The 19,830-nt window shown below is 45.5% G+C and overlaps 1 protein-coding gene across 1 annotated transcript; it reads left to right on the plus strand.

Moving 5' to 3' along the window:
* The first annotated feature begins 411 nt into the window (after nt 1-411).
* Nucleotides 412-18,516, plus strand: ERP27 (endoplasmic reticulum protein 27). The gene is made up of 7 exons (XM_064419911.1): nt 412-547; nt 758-858; nt 3,741-3,878; nt 7,191-7,304; nt 10,307-10,432; nt 17,160-17,357; nt 18,017-18,516. Exons 1-7 carry the CDS (start codon nt 427-429, stop codon nt 18,059-18,061), a joined length of 843 nt encoding a protein of 280 aa, XP_064275981.1. The 5' UTR covers nt 412-426; the 3' UTR covers nt 18,062-18,516.
* The last annotated feature ends 1,314 nt before the right edge of the window (nt 18,517-19,830 follow it).

The raw sequence follows: 19,830 nt of genomic DNA on the forward strand, positions 1-19,830 counted from the left end.
AGCTGTAGCATACCCTTCTCATGTTCATCATGTTCAGCACTTACCATAGCAGCTGCTCCCCAGAGCTAATGCAAGAGCTGCATGTCCTCGTGGCTAGCCTGCTGGCCAAGCACAAGGGAACATCAGCCTCTGGGATCCAGCACCTGGAGAGGGATGTTCTTAACCTTGCTGGGGTGTCTGGTCACAAAGGTGCAGGGCAGCTGTGAAGTCCAGTGCTGTGGGTGAGGATGCACCACGGCGTGTTGGTGCAGCTCTCCAAGGCTGATTCCTGCACAGCAGGGAGGGGCTTTCTCCAGCCAGGCTGTTATCTCAGGAGCTGAGAGCTTTGCCCTGGGCCAGCTGCTCCCTTCCCACTGCCCCAGGAAGGTTGTGGGTCCCCACAGCAGCTGACGTGTCTCACCGAGGAGAGGACGGGAGCAGGGTGGCATGGCGAGGAGAAGGAGAGCTGGCACCATGGGCACATCCATCTTCCCGTGTCTCTTTGCTATCCTGCTCAGCAGATGCTCCCCAGCAGGCTGTGCTGGAGGGAGTGACTCTGCATCCCACAGTAAGTGAGCTTTCTTCCTGCCTTGGGAAAAGTCTGGGTCTGCTTCAGGGAGTCCTCCTTATCCAAGGTATGCTGGACAAACATGTTGAGCTTGCAAGAGAGGCGTGTGGGTGAGCTTGTAAGGTTGGGATGCTTGTGTATGTCTTGGGGGGATCCTCTTTGAGCTGCTCCTTGTGTACACTCTGCCCAACCCTGACCTTTGCTCTGCAGGCACAGCCAGCACCACAGAGAAACCTATCCTGTTAAACAGCATCCCAGAAGCCGAAGCCTTCATCAGTGGTGCAGAGGTGGCAGTCATTGGATTCTTCCAGGTGTGTTCACAGCACCTCCCCTCTGCCAGTTGTGAGCTCTATCCCACCCTGATGAGAGTAAGCATGAGGCTGGATGTGGTGTAAACACCTGCCAAAGGCAGCTGTTGTCCCAAAAGATGCTGGGGCTGTGACAGGCACATGGAGGGATTAGCTGACAGGTCACAGAGAGAGCACAGGGAATTTGGTCTGTGCATGGAAAAGGAGATGGAGCAAGGGAGGAAGATGAAGGAGGCTGTAGGAGCCCTGGAGCAGGAGAGAGGGAAAGGCTGCAGGGGAAGAAACAAAGAAATGCACATGGTAGAGAAATTGCTGGTGAGGGGTGAATGGGAACATCAGTTATTTGCTGTAGTCAGCAAAAGCAGAGTAAAGCACTGCCTGTGTGACAGGGATGAGGAAGCCAAGTCTCAGGGAGAAGTGATAGTGCCGGTCCGCTGAAGTCCGAGAGGGTTTGGGCTCTGGCTGCAGGCTCTTCTTAAGGAGGATGTAGGCATGGTCTCTGTTTCACTTCTTTGTTCCCCAGAGCACATACCCTTGAGATCTCTGTCTCTTTTTATCCAAATTCCACTGAATTCAAAGGTGTGACAGCTATGAGTCCCTTGCCCCCTCCAAATGGCATGAGTATTTTCCCTCAAAATAAAAGGAAAATATTTATTGAGCTACAGCACTGTAAAACAGAGGCCTCTTTAACAGGATCCTTATTGCTTTTAAGGTCCCCAAATTGCACCTTTTTCCATGTTTTCACTGCCTCATGTCAGAGAAACTTTCAAAACCAGGTCCTTTTGCAAGCACCTCTGTCCTTCTGCCCTGTGCCTGGGGCTGGAGGGCAGTCTAGGGAGGGCATCGTGCCCATGGCACAGGGCAGTGGCATCTCCCAGCCCTCCAGAGAGAGAGAACAAATGGTGCTGCCTTCAGTGCAGGCAGCAACAAGTCTGGGAGCTGTGAGCCTTATGCCCAGGGGCCTGGTGAGCACTGATCACAGAGCACCAGCCGCCTCGGCTTCGGTGCCCGCAGGCAATTGGAGCTCCCTGGGGGCTGCTCCTGCAGCGCTGAAGCTGTGCAAAGCAGCCCGGCAATCTGCACAGGCAGAATGAAAGCGCCGAGCCGCCTCCCTCCCCGAGGGTAGCTGGCAGAGCTGTACCCAGAGCCTCCTCCTGAGCTAAGCAGGGACACGGCTCCTTTTGTCCTGTGCCACAGTGACCTCCCCCCGCAGGACTGCATTCTTCAGAGCCAGACAGGAGGCTGCTGCCCTGCAGCCCCAGCCGCCGGGAGCAGGAGGCAGCAGCCAGCCGCATCCCGGGCTTTCAGTGCCTGAAGCATGGCCGGGCTGCATTTGAACAGCAGATAAAGACGTGTGTGTGCCATGAAGGCTTGGCTCTCGGCCTGAAAGTAGATTCATCCAAATAAAGCCCATGTTCTCTACTCACCATAAATTATTTCTCTGCTGCAGCCCTTCAGCTCACTGCAGCATGTGGCTCGGCATGCTTCCCGTATAATGAGCACGGCCTCCCCGACTGGGAGCAGCATGCCGCGATGGAAACACAGCACACCGCTCCAGAAACCCCGCGTGTGTCTGAGAAAGGGCCACGCTCGGCCTGATTAAACCCCAGGTTTCCCAGGAATGCTCCAAAACTCAGCGAGATTATCCCACCCTAGGCTTTAGCGCTCTCACCAGAGCAATGTTGATGCGCTGGCATTTCCAAAACAGGTCATGAGAGATGTTTTTCTTTGGAATGAACAAAGAATTTTGTTTTCCCTTCTCTCTGGGCTCACAAACAGCTGAGCTGACAGTTCAAACTACAAAGAAAAACAAACCAATTTCCAAGCAGAGACCATGTCTTGAGAATTTATATCCAAGAAATAGAAGTATCAAAAATACATCACTAAAAAGTTGGGAATGGGAATAGCAAGGAAGGCTTTAATACAGGCAAAGGATAGTAGTAGTTAATGCTTTCTGCAAGATAGAGAATGGACCTCAAAATACTGAGAAATTGCACACAACCTGAATTAACTACTTTTTACAAAATGCACCTAAGATATCCTTTTGAAAGGAGCCACGGTACTGATAATGCAAGGTGCTCAAAATTGTAACCCCCCCGACTCTAGAGTCAAGGTTAGCATGAAAACGGCGACGTTTATAGATGCGTATATATTTTAGAAACACGCACTTACACATAACATGCTCATAGATATAGATATGGACATGGATATGGATATGGATATAGATAGATAGATATAGATATAGATATATAGATAGATATGGATATGGATATGGATATGGATATAGATATAGATATAGATATAGATATAGATACAGATATAGATATAGATATAGATATAGATATAGATATAGATATAGATATAGATATAGATATAGATATGGATATGGATATGGATAGATATAGATATAGATATAGATATAGATATAGATATAGATATAGATATAGATATAGATATAGATATATATTAGATATAGATTTTTTTAACGATCTACAGCTATACTCTGATGAGTGCCCAAGGGCTCAGCAACATCCTGGCAGGTTCCCGGATACCGGAGCAGCCCTCCCGCGCTCCCGCGGGTACCGAGCGGCCGGCAGGTGTCGCGCTCGTGCCGCCCGGTGCCGGTGCCGGTGCCGGTGCCGGTGCCCGTGCCCGTGCCGGTGCCGGTGCCGGTGCCGGTGCCGGTGCCCGTGCCGGTGCCGGTGCCGGTGCCGGTGCCCGTGCCCGTGCCCGTGCCCGTGCCCGTGCCCGTGCCGGTGCCGGTGCCGGTGCCGGTGCCCGTGCCCGTGCCCGTGCCGCCCGGTGCCGGTGCCGGTGCCGGTGCCCGTGCCGGTGCCGGTGCCCCGCTCGGGCTCGGCCCCTGACCGTCCCGCTGTGCCCCGCAGGAGCCGCAGAGCCCCGAAGCGGAGCAGTTTCGCCTGGCGGCCGGACAGATCGCGGAGGTGCCCTTCGGCCTGAGCAGCAGCGCCGCCGTGCTGTCGCACTACGGCGCCCCGGAGAACACCGTGGCGCTGTTCCGCAGGGTGCGTGGGCCCGCGCCTGGCGTGGGGAGCATCGCCAGCCGCTCCCTCCGGGAACAGGGAAAAACCTGCTTCTCCACAACAAGGGTCTGGTTCCGGGTGGGGGTGGGAGAGGGTCTTGGACATACAGCAGTATGTCTAAGATGCATACAGCAGTAAAAAACATAAAACTCATCTCTCCTTAGGGCAAGACAAAAATAGGGTTGTCGTTGGCAGTCAGGCTGCCTGCCCACCTCAAAGTACACCCCTCTTCTTGCCCCAGAAAAGGCTTTTGCTTCTGAACTGCAGAGTGCCTGTCGCTGAGGCATGGCTTGTTAATTACACCTGGTAAGATTCTCCTATTTAGGTGTTTGCCCTACGGATCTGGTTCAGCACCCAGAGCTCTGCAAAAAGCAATGCCTGTGTTTCTACATGACCTGCCCAGAGCTTGGCATTAACTTGGATGGGGTTTCTGTGGTTTTGGAAAGGGTCCTGAGACACATGAAAAGTGTCTGGAGTCCATGTCACAATGGATCAACACAGCAGGCTTGATACCAAAACTTGGCAAGTATCACTTCAGGCAGGCAAAGCTGTCTCCTAGGGTACAAAACTTTTCCAATGAGACAGAAAACACATCCAGACTAGGTCTCTGCAGTTAAGAGATGCTGTGCCACCCTACACTGTGGTTTGCAGACTCATTTCCTAAATATGCTTCAGGCATTAGAAATCCTGCTTTGGAGTTTCTTAGGGATGGATGTTGCGCTAGGTCATATCTCCGTTGACTCCAGCTCTAAGTGCAGGTAGCTCAATGTAGCCTCAATGTAGCTATATTTGCTGAAATTTAAGGAGATGATACTGGGAAGGGCCATGTGCTTGCTGCAAAAGTAGCAAGAAAAGTTAAGAGCAAGTATTCCACCAGTTACATCAATTTCCCCATGTTGCTCCTTCTTGCACAAGCATGGCAGAGGTGGGTGTGTCTGAAGAGGAACAGGGCCCCAGGCAGCACAAGATGTCCTAAAAGCCAGTGGAGTGTTGTGACACCAGACCTCTAAGTGCTTGAGGTGGGGAGAAATGGGCACACACCACATGTCGTAGGGAAACTAAATATGGCAGCTTGGCCAAGTTCTAGATCCAGCTTGTACAAAGATTGGACAGTTTGTTCTCTTTTTTCCCCCTCATCATTTCCTGCACCATGTTTACCACTGATATTATCCAAATAATTAAAAAAAGAATGATCTAAGAGTGAGCAATAGTTAGGCACATCCTTTTATTTAACCTTTTATTTGCTAGATGTTGCAATTTTAAGCAACACCCATTTCAATTTTGGTTCTTAGTCATTGTGGTTTTCTTCCAAAAATTTTGAAAAGATCCTTTGTTTTTGCACCATGCAGATAGTGAGGACGACTGCATTGGGAGTGAGTTTGATAAAATAAATTGTTTGGATTGTTGGAATTTGTATTATATTGAATATTCTTTGTTCGGAGTCAAGCTTTTGCAATCAAACTCTTATTTAATATGGAAAAAAAAAACAGCCAAGAAAATAATACAATAGTCAGGTTCAAATATGGTCGACAATTCACTTGTCTGATTGTCAGTTTTTCTTAAATTATCAGACACATTATTTTTTCTTTTATCCTGTGATGAATAATGTGTAGGAGTAAGAGGTCAGAGATAAAAAGGAATTTTAAAAGAACGGATGCAGGAACTTGGAATCAAACACTCATTTGAAGGATACAAAGATGCGTCACCAGGATAGAAGTGAATCAGAGGCATAGACAAATTTTTTTCTTTGCCTTTGCAGTGTATGAAACACAATGCTTAGAAGTTTAAACCATAATTACAGTAGTAGGAGGGACTGTGTCAACTGGTGAGACTTCTTTGTATATAGGGGAAAGAAACAGATTTATTCCAGTAAGAAATCCTGATAGACCTAAAAAGAACATAGTTAACAGATGCTAACAACCTAATTACATGGAGTGATGAAGACATTTTGACTAGAGCTTCAGCTATTAAACGCAGGCTATTTTCCAGCCTTATTTTCTTAAAAACATAAATGTTGAGTTGTGATTCAAGATGTTATGATCCCCAGATGGAAGTCAGAGGTTTCCAGAAGCCCATGAAAGCCAAGAGAAGACTTTCTGTAGAGTCCAGGCTGCTTTAAGATTGGTTCTCAAGGCCTGTCTGATCTCACCCACCCAGGTGTTGCACTGTCCTGATCTTATGTACTTGAGCAGAGCTGCCCTTTCATGTTGTGCAGGAGGAAATTCTGTGAGAGAAATCAGGCCACACAGTCTGAAATTCACCAGCTTGTGTTGTCAGACAGGGCGGGTGACTGGTATCAAAAACCTTGCCAATGACCACAGGACAGCAAAAATTACTTTATATGTCTGCACACCACTGGAAAAACTAACACAAGAACTTTCAGATGTTGTCCACATGCAGAGAATAAAATCTGGGGTGTGAATGTGGACTGCTCCTCAGCCCCAAGAACCTCATTCAACATATGTATCAATGGCTTTCAAATCCCAAACTTTGATCCTCCTTCATGTCAGAGGCCACTACCACCATGGCTTAACTCCATCACATCCTCTGGTGGTACTACATAGGAACCCTGCCCTTGAACTCTAGTGTATTGCTATTATTCAGTGCTTGCTTGCTTTTTTTTTCTGTTTACCAGGTCATGAAAATGTCAATAAAATCACATATTTTGAGGGGATGAAGTGTGGGGAGATGTGTGGCAGGATGAATTTTCCTCTAAAGCTGAAATATGCTGGGCTTACTTTTTTAAAATTTTTTTCTTTCCTGCTGTACTGGAAGAAAAATCCTCTTTTTATTGGAGAGATTTCCTGCTTGCACAATGTTTCCAGGAATTCCATACCGGGCGATGCCAATGTTTATTACTTGTAGAAGAAACAGAATAAGCAGATGAGGATGTTTAAAAGGGACGTAAAGCCAGTATTGATGTGAGGAGTTAGATTGTTTAATGACCTTTCTCCACAATTGCTAGAGTAGTTTGTCAGCTAATTCTCCCTGTCTCCAGTGCATCGAGAGCTGATAGTGGAGGGATGTCTGGAGTCCTAAGAGATTTCTGTTATACCATGAGTTTGCCTTGTCCTTGGGAGGCTGGAGAAGGCTGGGAGATCCTTATCTCAAAGTGCAGACTCGTTCCTGTAGGTTCTAGACCTCTAGAAGAGGTGGGGGTTGTGCAGTGGGGGAGAGAGGATGGTGGTGTCCCAGGGGGTGGGTGTCTCTGTGAGAGAGCGCAATCAGTGCCTCTGGAGGAGGTGCTGGGAGGAGAGGACAGCTGTGACTGTAGGTGTCTTTGCCTGCCTTCAGGTGGACAATGACCGGCGGGACCTGGACATGAACAACAGGGAGGTTGATGCCAAGAAGCTGATTCGCTTCGTTCGGATGAACGAGCTCCGTCTGGTGACAGAGTACAACCCTGTGGTAAATACCAGCTCCCTGCAGTCCTCACCCTCGCGCTTGGCCTTCTTCTCACGGTATCCTCTGGCCCCAGTTTGCATCTCCAGTTGGATGTGAGGGTCGGAGCAAGGGTGTGGATGGGACTGGGGAAGCCACACAGTTGTTCACTGCTGCTCCACATGTGGACTGGAAGCAGATTTGCTGTGGCGTGAATGTGGTGGGAGAGGAAGGGACTCATCGCAGTTCCTTTGGCTTTCCAGTAAATTTGGGATGTTGAGGGGCAGAGAACTCCATTTCTTACTACTCTGCATGCAGTGCTGCTTCCTCCCATGGACATTTGCTGTGTTGTGCCATGCCTGCAGAGCCAGCTCAGCCAGAATGCCCTTTCTTTGATGAGCCCTGAGAATCATGGAAGCTCAAATGACCTGCTCTCAGAAGGCAGGATTTCTGCATCACTCAGCACATAGGGCTTGGTGCAAGCCCAGATATTTGAATGCATATTCAAGAATGGGTTGGGAACTTCCCAAGCAAAATCTTTCTCATCCCTTCCATCATTCATCTGGAATTAATCAGTTCAACAACAACTACCACCACCAAACCAAACAAACAAACAAACAAACAAACCAACCAACCAACCAACCAACCAACCAACCAACCAACCAGACACAAAATCAAGCTTAGAATGCTTCCTCAAGCTTAGAATGCTTCCATGTTGGCCATCTTCATTGGCTCTCCCATCTGACTGGCAGGGTCCCAGCACTGCTTCCTGCTGTAGAGGTTGACCAAGGATTTAGGTTCTTCTGAAGTCTTAGCAGTTCCTTGGTCTCATTGCTGTGGAGTCAATAGGTACTAGAAGTCCCAGCTGCTGCAAGGCTGAGACTTTATCATTGCTGATGGGGTATTTTGAGGCCTTCTGGATGGCTATAACAGTGCTGACCAGGCTCAGCTTGTATCAGGGAAGAATGGCCCAATCTGCTGAAGAGCTATGCCTTTTCAAGATAAACTCAAGGATAATCTAAGAGAACCAATGAGAGTATTTTGTTTTGAAATTTAACTTTTTTTTCCCCACAATGAAATATTGTAGGAGTTTGAGTTTTTAATCTGTAACAAAAAAAACCTCAAAACTAAAAACAAAATTGTGTTTTTCATCTTCAAAAGGGAAAAATGCATTTTAAAATCACAAATTATTTCTGGGGACTGCTATATCCTGCTCCCTTGGCCTAACAGCCCTTTAAGAATATCCAAGTCACAGGGAGGATGTTCTCATCTTTGTAATTTCCCAGACCTTCTGAAACATTGAAGCCCCTATTAGATCCTTTTGCAATTCATGGGACAATGCAATTTCTTTATGTATTTCTGTTGGTGCTTTGGGCTCTCACTGCATGGTGTCCTGTTTGGCACCCAGGCTGTCTCCCTGATGGAGAATTCCTCAGCTGTTCAGCTGGTCCCCTCCACCCTGATCTGTCAGTACAGATGTTGCTACAGTTTTCTTCCCAGACGCTCTGGAGCTCTATCAAGGTGCTGCAATTAACAGTGCCTCCTGCAGTTGCTGGCCCAAAGCTCTCCCAGCTTCCCAAAGGTAGCTTGGTTTTTAATAAATATTTATTCCCAGTGCATTTGCTGTTTGCATCCAAAAATGCTGCAGGTCAGCAGATAATGGGGTCACATGGCTCACACCAAGTGCTGCCAAGAGTTTCTCTCCCCATCCTGGGGCCCTTACTGTTTCTCCTACATACTTTAGGATTTTTTAGGCAATGTTTACCCTGTGGGCTTTTCAGGAGAGTCAGCTGTGATCCAGCCCTGCTGATGAGCTCTGCTGATTGCTCTTACACGAGGTTGTGTGGACAAGCACACCTTTGTGCGGAGCTGCTGGAGGGAAGTGCTGCTCCCTCCTTGTCCGCTCTCACCCCAGCCTTGTCAAGGGCCTTGGTGCTGGCTGGCTTCACCCTCACCTTCAGCCTCATCCTCCCCCACGAGGTCCTCTAACGCTTTCCAGCTTAGCTTGCAGCCCCTCTACTGCTCCCCGCCTCAGCGGCACACCATCAGAAAAGTGAAGGGATACAAAATACCTGACAAACATTAAGCTAACAGCAGAGTCCCGTCTGCCAAAGTCTAGATGCTCTAGATGTTATTCACGGCCCTTGCCAGCATGCACTCCCTGACCCCTTCCTTGTTACTCCTGGAGCATGTGGAAACTTTCTGCTCCCACTGGCAGGGGAGTGCCAGTGGTTTCGCTGCACACAGTCTGTGCCTCTGTGGTTTCGGTGGCACTAGGGAGGCAGCGGGTCTGGCCCCACTCCTGTTTAATTTGAGGGCGAGGCTGCAGGCCTGCAGGAAGCAGACAGAAGTGAGGCGAGGAGTGAGAGAGTTCATGGAGATGGTGCCGTGGCTTCTTGGGCAGTGCCAACCCTGGCTCCTCACAGAGGGCCAGTGTGCAGTGCTCACGTGGGCCTTGCCCAGGGTCTTCTCCCACCGTGGGACAGCAGAGCCAATTTTAACCCTCAGCACTCAGGAGTGTCCAGGCCATCAGGCTGCTGAAACTGTTAACTCATCCTCATTCTACATACAGCGTAACACTAAAGAAAGAAAACAAGGACAAGCACCAACCTTGACATCACAAATCCTTCCCACTTTGTTGCTCATATTTCAGAGAGGTGCTGGACCTCAGCGATTTAGGACACCCTTACATTCAGTGTTTGCTGGCCTTGCTCTTCACATCTTTAGTCTTCAGCTTCCTGTATTCTGCCCTACTCCTACTCCTCTTGCTTAGTCACTAATTATCTTAAGGCCAGTGATGGACCTTTGTGGTCTTCAGACTCTTGTCTGGGGAATAAGCAAAGCCAGGAGGTTAAGAGCTTCTGCAAAGAACCCAGATTGGATACCTCCTGCTTTAAAGAAATCTGTCCTGCTTTTGATGCTGATTTGCAAAGAAACCACAGCTGAGCCATGTCTCACTGACACTACATCCAGTGCCAACTGAGCGTTCTCAATCTCCTTGCCTGTGTTTGTGTCTCTGTGCTGGGCAGACAGCAGTAGGTGTGATGCAGAGCTCACTCCAGTTTAACCTCCTCCTGATCACAGACAAGATGTCTCCAAAGCACCCTGAGCGAATGCGCAAGTTTCGGGCGGCGGCAGAGCTCTACAAGGGGAAGGTAAGTCCAAACAGAGAAAGAGGGGCTGTTGGGGAGGAAAAAACCCAGTGATTTCTGCCCTGAATGGGGAGGGCATAATCTCCTCTGTGAATTATGAGAGCAAAGGTCAAGTAGCAGGAAAAGTGGATTATCTGGATAATTAAATGGATGGGTTCACCTTTTGCCAGTTTGCCACCTTGCGGGGGGAAACACCCTCTGTATCCCGCTCTCTGCTGTCTTGCTGAAACATCATGGACTTTGCTGGTTTTAGTCGAGTTCTGTTCCTTTGTACGAGGAGAAAACACACAGCTGCTGCTCTTCAGTCTGGCAACAGTTGTGCTCTACTGATGTGAGAGGTGAATTTGTATCTACAGCCTGCAGGATGCCAAGAAGCCTTATATAAGTGACCAGCTAGCAAATAATGTCAGTGCTTCTTAACCCTTTCTCTTCTGGAAATGGCTATTTTAAAGGAGCTGCAAATTTATTGCTTCGATTTCCCACCCTAAGGTGATGAGATAGATGAGGTGTTTCAGAGAAATTTTGCCTGAATCTCATCCCTCTGGGAACAGAACTCCCCACATAGTAAATCATCTGATGTCTGCTTCTCTGCCAGCAGCTGGATTACAGCGGAATTTGTGTCCAAGGAACAGAGGAATGAACTTGCAAGCAAAGGAGGATTGGGAGCAACAGGAAGGCATTGTGGCAAGGGAGAGCAACAGATGGGAGAGGACAGAGTATCACAGCAGTGGGGAAGGATGAGTGGAGAGGCGCAAAGAGGTCTTCCTCTGAGAAGTGTGGAGCTGGAAAGATTTGGGAACTGATAAGTAGACTATCTGTAGGCATCTGGTTTTGGTATTGAAGGAACAGATTATAAATCAAGTATAACTTCATCTTCGAATTCAGGGACCACCTCAAAACCATGCAATCTCAGAAGTCTTGAGACTTGCTTATGGGACTGCTTTGGAACCTTTGCGTCTTTCCTAACCATTGGCAAGAGACTAGCCAGAAACTATGCATCAAAATTAAAAAGTCTCTTCAAAAATGTTTTGCTTTGATGAATATGTAGTTATAAAAGAAAACTCATTTATCTGTAAAATTCCATTTATCTATTGTGAGATGCGTGTTAAAGTGACACAATTAACACTATTCTCCATGAGAAGCAGGATCTGATACAGGTCTCCACCCTGCAGCTATTTCTTCCAACACAATGCTGTTTAGCATCACTATCCTTTGCTGATGCAGCTGCATCTAGTTTTCATGTGACTTGCCTACATCTGAGTAAATAGCTATAATTTTCCTAGAAATACTTCACAAAACATTGGATAAAATGTTGTACTGAAGTTCAGACAATTTATGAATTCTCAGCAAGCCAAATCTCGGGGTTTTTTTATTTGTTCAGGCATATTTCCAACCAAATAAGTCAACAAGTTTGCCAGAGCAAAGTACAAACATTAAAGATGTGGGGATTTGACTAATTATTTCCATTTTATTGCTGTGGTACTCGGGGACACAGAGATGAAGTGACCTAGAGTCTAATAAGTTATTTTTCCCGAAGGAGTGGCACTCTGAGGAGTAATTTGTGCTTTGGACTGCCCTCCTAGAAAGCAGAGAGAGAGAGCTAAGATCCCTCTGCTTGAATTTTAGATCGGGATAATTAGGATTAAGCAGAGTGATATGGCCTCTTAGGCTTGTTCCCATTGCTTTGTCATATGGAAAGACCTGGATTGGTTTGGGTATCAGTGGTGGCCACTGCACAATACCATGAAGATCCCTGCTGGCTAATTTTCCTTTGTGAAGTTATGTGTTGTTGGAACTACCAAGTTAATTGAGGTTTGCTTCAAAATAAGTATTGATTAGATTTTGCTTTTCAGTGGCTTGCAGATTGTCTGAGAATAAATGCAAGATTCTTGACTTGAATTTTGTTCAGGATTACCAGTGAATAATTCCTGTCCTGTGGGATAATGGTGAAAGGTTTGTTTGTGCTGAGTGCTACCAGTGTTTTGCACAAGGAATCATTGCTGTGCAGTGGGGGGATGTTCAGGCTCCCTGTGAGCATGTACCACTGCTTCCAGCACTGCTCTACAGTGACTGCAGAGTGCCAGAACAGAGTGGGGATGCTTGGTGTGTGTTGCAGCATTTTTACAAGGCAGTGCAGAACACAAACAGAGCCTCGAAAAGGACTCCAAGCAGGAGAAGGGGCACTGATCCTGTCACACATCTCTGCTGCATGCTGGTGGAAGAGCAGTCCTTGTCATTGTCATCACCACTGGGAAGGAAAAGAGAAACTTGTTGCTTGGATGGAGAGATGAAGAGCTGCTGCTGCTGAGTGACTGACCCCAAAGAGTGAAGAAAAATAATAGAATTGTGAAATAATTAAGGTTGGAAAACACTTCTAAGATGTTTGAGTCCAACTCTTAATGGACATGAGGAAGTGATTCTGCCAGTTTCTGGATTATGGTCCTTTCACCTCTGGGTTATGATATTTTCACTTCTGCCTGAGGGGCAGCTGAAATTTTCAGCTGGAGGATCCATGTGGCAGGATGGTGAGGATTTTAATTTGAAAACAGTCTGAACTGCACCTGGAGCAACAGTGAGTGCCTGGAGCAATCTAAATTTTTCTAGATTTTATTGTGGAACACGAGCCCTGTAAAATGTTGGAGATGAAAATGCAAATGGTAGATGATGATAAACAAGCAGAAGCTGGCCACAATAAGAAGAATTATGGTAGTTTTCTAGCACTTTTTGAGAAACAATTGTGGGTGGATAACAGCTAACAGGGTTCAGAGCACTGCAGCTGTGGGAGTAAATCCACCATCCTTCTTGGATCTTCAATCAAATATGTGCTTATTTGAGAAAGTACTGCCAAGAGTACAGGCAAGGAGAGGAAATGCACTAGAAAGGAGATGTCAGGGTTTGCATTGCTGAGCCAAACTAGAATACTTATATTCAGTTTTGTTTCTACAGTGTCAGAGTATAACATGACAATTACAGCTGGTGTAACTCATGGGCGTTTGCAGAAGTCTCAACAAGGTGATGCTGGGAATAACAAAAGCAGCTTTTGTTGCAGCTAACATAATTGGTTTCCAATGTCAAAATTATTTGGGTAGGGATGTTTGTAAGCTCCCTTTTAATTTAGATAGATGTAGGTCCATTTAGAAATGAATTCTGAGAAACTCCTGCTGTCCTTCAGGAGTTCTTCCATGGAAATGAAAAGATGATGCCCTTTCTCTTGCAGACAGTTATTTGTACATTATTTATTCTTGTCAGACACTGATGGCTCCAGAACTGAGAGAGATAATATTTAGAGATGCCTCTTTTAGCCATAAAGAGAGAAGCCTGTAAATACAGACTTTTTATCTCACTTAATAGATATCTACAGTAAAGTTGTTTTTATAGCTGTCTTTTTTTAAAATTCATAACTGATGTTTTTGTTTTGCTTTGATGCACTATGATGTAAGAAATTACTCAGACGTCAGAATTTGATCTTTTTGCTTATACAAAACAGTGAACTTCCACTCTCTGAAGTTCGAAGTCAAACACAGGATATAAGGCTTGACCATCCTTTCTGTTTGTCTTTGCTGGAGGAAAAACTAAGCAATGACAAATTGGTTTCTATCATTACAAATAGGTTTCTATCATTGCAAATTGGTTTCTATCATTTCTATCAGTGCTATTTTCAATTATCTTTAATTCCCAAGCAATAACAACATTCCATATCTTAGTATCTACCACAAACTTGATGTTCTAAAAGCACTAGACTAGGAATCAAGTTGTCAAGACACCAAGAGAGCACCAGGGTACAAAATTTATGAAAGGTGGTTTATTGCAAGTGATGGTGCACAGAAAATATCATGTGTGAAGGGGACATTTTGTGTCAGGGGTTTCTCATTAATGCAGGATATCTTTCACTGCCTGAAGCAGCAGATCTCTGAACACAGGTAGAAGATTGCTACAAAATGAAAAAATTAATGGAAATAATCTCAGAATTTAAAACACCTAACCAGTACAGGATGGTATGAAATGGAAAGTGAATCTTCTGTTTGGGATGGAACTAACTGATCTCTAGCAGTGACATTAGAGTTGCCATTATAAGTGGGATTTGTTTTTGGTGAACTCTAGCTTTGCTAGGTCATTTGAGTAAAGGTTTTAGTCTCTTTTCAGCACTGAGAGAGAAGGACAGGCATATGCTTCCTTCTGTTCTAAAATAGGCGGAATAAAGTGCCTGTCACTGCTTCTTGTTAGAGTTACATAGACAACTGGCTGAGACAAGACTAGGATCTGGATGGCAGAGATTAGGCAATGTGAATTCTACCTCATGGTCAATATAATTTTCCATGGTTACCGTGTTCATTCTTTATGACTGGAGCTGACTGGGAATCCCAGAAAAAAATAAATTCCTCATAAGAAAATTCCAGTTCCAGAAGATGGCATCTTGTCATGGAAATGTGACAACTGAGAAACCTTCTTGGTTTTCAGCTGCTGTGGAGATCAGGCTTTCAGTGCTAGTGGCCTCCGGGCCAGCACATCCTACCTTCTGCCCCAGAGGTGTGACCCTGAGCCCACACAGCCCTGCCCTGGCAGGACTCCTGGAGCACAGCCAGCACAGGTGGGCCCTTCTCCTGAAGGAGGACCCATCCCATGTCACAGACCTGCCAGGAATGCACCGTTCTCACAGGCATTAAGGTGTCTTCTTCTGAGCTACAGTGGCCAAATGCAATTGCTCTCTTCCCTGTATGTTTTGAATACAGGCAGAGAAGGAAACTTTGCTGTACTTTGGCACACTGTAGCTCCGTGGGCCAAATGGGAGTCAGAGAGATCCAAGTCAGCAACTCTGAATGACAATGACATCTCAGCCTTTCTAGCTGAGGGGCCACTTTGTGTGTTTCTGTTTGCTCCTCTGAGAAAGGAGGCGTTCAGAGTTCTAAACCTCAACCTTTTTGCTCTTTTATTCTTACTCTATTCTTGGTATTCATAGATAAAGTATATATAGCTTTTTAGTTTTGGATATTTTAGCAAAGTCTGGAGGCTTGATGAAGTGAAGAATATTGACTAACATTTATTCATATTACTATTTCAAAATACTATTCATCTGGTTTAAAGGTGGCAGAGATTTTCTATAGGAAGTGATGCAGCAATATTTTTTTATTTTAATGACTCCTTCTTTAACATTTGATTAAAAAATATTGTTGTCTAATCTCTTACAGAGAAACCCAAAAAGAATGCACCATGAAAATGCAGTACCATTTACCATACTGACACTCTGAAAGTGCTTCCCTCCAACACTGGCCTCTGTTTCCAGCTTTCTAGTTGAAAAGAAAGCCCTAAAACATTGCATACGGCTTTCCATCTGAAAGCCTCTTAGATCATGTACCTAGACCTGTGAATCTTAAATATATGACCCTTTTCCTGCTTGGTGTTTTATCCTGCAAAAAGATGAATTAAGTGCTCTGGGAGAAGTACTCCACCATCTGTCTGCTCACTAGCTTTTTCCTCTTGGGGCACAGTTGGCTTTTGGAAGAAAAATTACAAATGGTGAATGCCACGTATCCAGTGAAAGTGCTGTTCCTGTTTCTATATTTCACTAAAAAACTGAAGTTAAAGCTTACAGCAGCCTAACTATTCCTCCTTCCCAATAGGCTGTTGCCTAGGAAAGTTTTCAGATATATTTGTTTTTTATACAACATAAATTTAATAAGTAAAGAATTTAGTATTTATGAAGTTTATTTTTAGAGAAGAAAACAAGTTTGGAGCTAACTTGAGTGTTCTTCATTGAAAAGAAAGAAAAACATTAGTCACAGCCTGGGAACTGGGCACGTAATCTTCACATTACATTACTTCTTTTTGTTAACTCTTCTTTTCTAGTGTAAGTGGAGCCATAGCCTCGTCCATAGGTACACTGAATGTGCTAGGCCCAGTAGATCACACAGGGAAAAAGAAGATAAAATTACACATGTTAGCTGGGTGTTTTTTTCATTGACTTGGATCTCATCTGCTGAGGGATTCTATTTAATCAACTAACTGATTTAATTGTTTAACTGCTATATATTATTTTTTATAAATTTTATGGTAATGACTGTAGGTCATTCTCACCCTGGCTTATTCATGTTGAGCTTCTCTCCCCAGGTCTGAATGCTCCACTGAGCTGGGCTGTATGGACATCCGTGTCTTGCCAAAAACTTCTGTTTCCCAAATCCTTGCATCCTCATTTCTGCTCACTTCAACATGTCCTTTGGTTTTAGTACTTCATGTTCTTATCCTTGCAGGTTCCTGATGCCCTGTACTTCATTCCCACATTCTTGCAATTGAATTTGATTCTTCCCACACCAAAACCCCTTTTTACACTGGGTCTTGCAAGGATGTGAGGATCTTATCCAAATAGCATGCAAGTAAAGGATTCAGCTTCTTTGACATTTGCTGTTAAGATAAAAGACATCTTGTTTCCTTATCTATTAAGAGAATAGATAAGGAAACTGCCCTCCTGTTGTTCTGTAGCTATATTTTTTAAGAAAGTGAAAGAAGACATTGTTTTTGGTAGTGTAAGTCTGGACTTGATAAAATACAGATAAATGTACTGCATGGAGCTGCTAGATAGTGACCAAGGCAAGTGTTGTCCTAACAGAGTATGGATGGTTTTCTCAAACTCTTTATAAAAATATCCCTGTTAATCTTCATATGATCACTGTCTGGGGACCTGCTCTCTGTCTCAGCTTCTGTTTTTCTCACGTTTTCTTTCCTATTTCCGTCACAGATTCTCTTTATCCTGTTAGACAGCAATTTGAAGAGCAATGAACGAGTGCTGTCGTACTTCCAGCTGAAGAAGTCCCAGCTGCCAGCTCTGGCTGTGTTCCACACCCCAGATGACGAGCACGAAGTGTTGACTGTGGATGACATCTCCGTTGAGCGTGTACAGGACTTCTGTAATCGTTTCCTGCAAAGAGTGCCCAAGGTAAAGGGGGTCCTGATGCTGTTGTTTACCAGGCTCTTGAAGAAGAAGACTTCAGTTCCTTGAACTCCTCCCCACCCGTCACTTTCTCTTCCATGTACAGTTCCACCTGAATATCAGAGAAACTTTAGATTTAGGGCAGAGCAGAGGTGGATGTCTTTGCAGAGCCTCTTTCTTCATTGATCTCTGCCTTCTAGTCTACAGCAAGAAGAATTCACTGATCTCTGCAGCTGTATGAAGGACTCTGTGAAGCATCTATCTTTTGGGAACAGTTAGGAAGAAAGAGTGAAGGGTGCTTTTGGATGGTGAGAAGAGAGGCAGTTGATGGCAGCATATGAGAGCAGGTCACAGAGACCAGTGGCATGGATAGGAATTAAATCTATCAGGGAGACTACAGAACAGTGTACAGCCTTAGGACTTTACCAGTGATTTCTACTGGGAAAGGCACAATTAAATCTTAATGTTCATGCAGTGTTATAAGTTCTCTCTCTGTCAAAATTCATCCTCCTGTAGCACAGGGTCTGTGTGTCGTGTGACAGAAAAGAGATAGGGCAGTGGCATAGACAGCAGAGGGAGGCATTTGAGTTATTTTGTTTTCTTTATCCCTATGCTGAGAAACTAATTAATGTCAAAACTGATTTCATGCCTCTAATGTGTTTTAGAAAGAAGACAAATCTGAGGAGAAGCCCGTCAATGAAGAACTCTGATTCTTTCTCAGCCAAGAGGATGACTGCAGCCAGTCTGTTTCTGGTATATGAAGAATTCACTCTGCCCTACACTCAGCAAATCCTGAGCCAAGTCAGTCATGGATTCCCATCATCATTCCATGTACATACATACTGTCTGTCCTCTCCAGGAATCTCTTCTCTCTTATCTCTTCTCATTTGTTGGCTCCAGAGTTCTTTTTTCAGTACTTCAGGGCCTCTGGTATTGCCCTACAATGTCTTTCTGTGCCACTGTTGGAGCAAAGGGTGGCACAGTGAAATGACAGTATCAGAAGTAAAGCTAGTAGTTCCAGGGATCTGTTTCCCTCATTCTTTTTGGGTGCCATGCTGGGATCCACTGTCAGCCTTGCCTGATACTACAAACAGAATTGTTGCTTGATATCACGTGAAATTTTCCATTTATTTTACTAAATAAAGCAGTAAGCGAATGGCCTAAATTTTTATACAAATGTTATTTCCCACTCCCCTCGTCTTTCACTTAAGGACAAAGTGTCTCTATGATTGAATAAGCTGAAAAACCTCCTTTCTCTGAGTTTAACTGATGCAATGCCTAACCAGTCAGGCTGGTTGCTAAGAATCATTCCCTATGGAAATGGACCCATCATCAACAGATATTTCCACCAGGACAGGAGATATCTGTGAAGCTTTGGGACCAGAACAACACTAGGTAAGCAGGTCTGAGATGGTGCAGCAAAAGTGAATAAGCCTAAGATGTTGCAGTCAGTAACCTCACCTAGGAGAGGCTGTTGTGGATCAGAGCAAGGCACGCTCCCACCATCTGTATGGCCAGGGAAGAGAACTGTGTGCACCAGATGACCTTTTGAATGAGTGTGTGTACAGGGGTAAAATATAAAAATATATGTCTGAATTCTGCTGGATGCCCTTGTGGCTTTTGTGCATTGAAAAAAGACTATAGAAATACAGTATAGATGCGAAGAGCTGAAGGCTGTGCCCCAGAGAGAGGAGAAGGGTCTAAAGTGTCAGAATACCTTGCTGCCTTTGTCCTGGCAATGGGCAGAGATTGTAGCACTGGGCTGGAATGACTTGTGAATGAAGCAGCTTGGTGTCGATCTGTGTGAAGGTGCGAGCACAGGGATCATCCTCTCTGAAACACTGGGGAGCCAGAGGGTCCCATCCTAGAGCCTGTCACACTGCAGCTCTGAGGATAAGAGATGGCTCACCTCCCACTGGCCCAGAACCCAGGCAGAGCAAGCTCACACCTGCCTTCCAGAATCCTCGTGTCACTGATGTGTGATGGTTTTGAACTCCTGCTTTTGTGCCAGCCCTAGAATGTGCAGAGCTGTATCTCCTGCCAAGAGCCCTGCACACTTTCCCTCAGTTGGAAAACTGCTCCTTTTTACAGCAATAGCTTGCTCCTTCCTACAAATAGTTTATTCCTTTGTCTGCAGTATGGTAGAGAGGGAAAGTCTTCTGGGGAGGCATCTGTGAGGAGTCTTAGCATTGTAGGTGCTTCCAGTGCCATGCACATCTGTCTGTGGTCCAGATCAAAGAGTGTGGGGGCCCTGACCTGCTGCACGAGTACCTGAAGTCTGTGTCTTGGCCAGCTGCAGAAATTGGGCACAGCGACGTGACTCTTTCTTGGTGCTGCAGGGAAACAAAATAGGACATGAATGGAGCTCTGGTTCTGCAAACAAGCCTGAGAGTAAAAGCAGTGTCCCCAGTGACTGCGCACTGTGTACACAGCTAATTATAGGGATAACTTTTCAGGAGCTTATGTACACTGGGGAGTT

This window comes from Passer domesticus, chromosome 5 (assembly GCF_036417665.1).
Source record: "Passer domesticus isolate bPasDom1 chromosome 5, bPasDom1.hap1, whole genome shotgun sequence".
Classification (NCBI taxonomy): Eukaryota; Metazoa; Chordata; class Aves; order Passeriformes; family Passeridae; genus Passer; species Passer domesticus.

Coding starts and splice junctions, on each gene's coding strand:
- ERP27 (XM_064419911.1), top strand. CDS start 427: ATGGCGAGGAGAAGGAGAGCTGGCACCATGGGCACATCCATCTTCCCG. Junction 7,305..10,306: donor TGACAGAGTACAACCCTGTG/GTAAATACCAGC, acceptor TGTGCTGGGCAG/ACAGCAGTAGGTGTGATGCA. Junction 17,358..18,016: donor TCCTGCAAAGAGTGCCCAAG/GTAAAGGGGGTC, acceptor AATGTGTTTTAG/AAAGAAGACAAATCTGAGGA.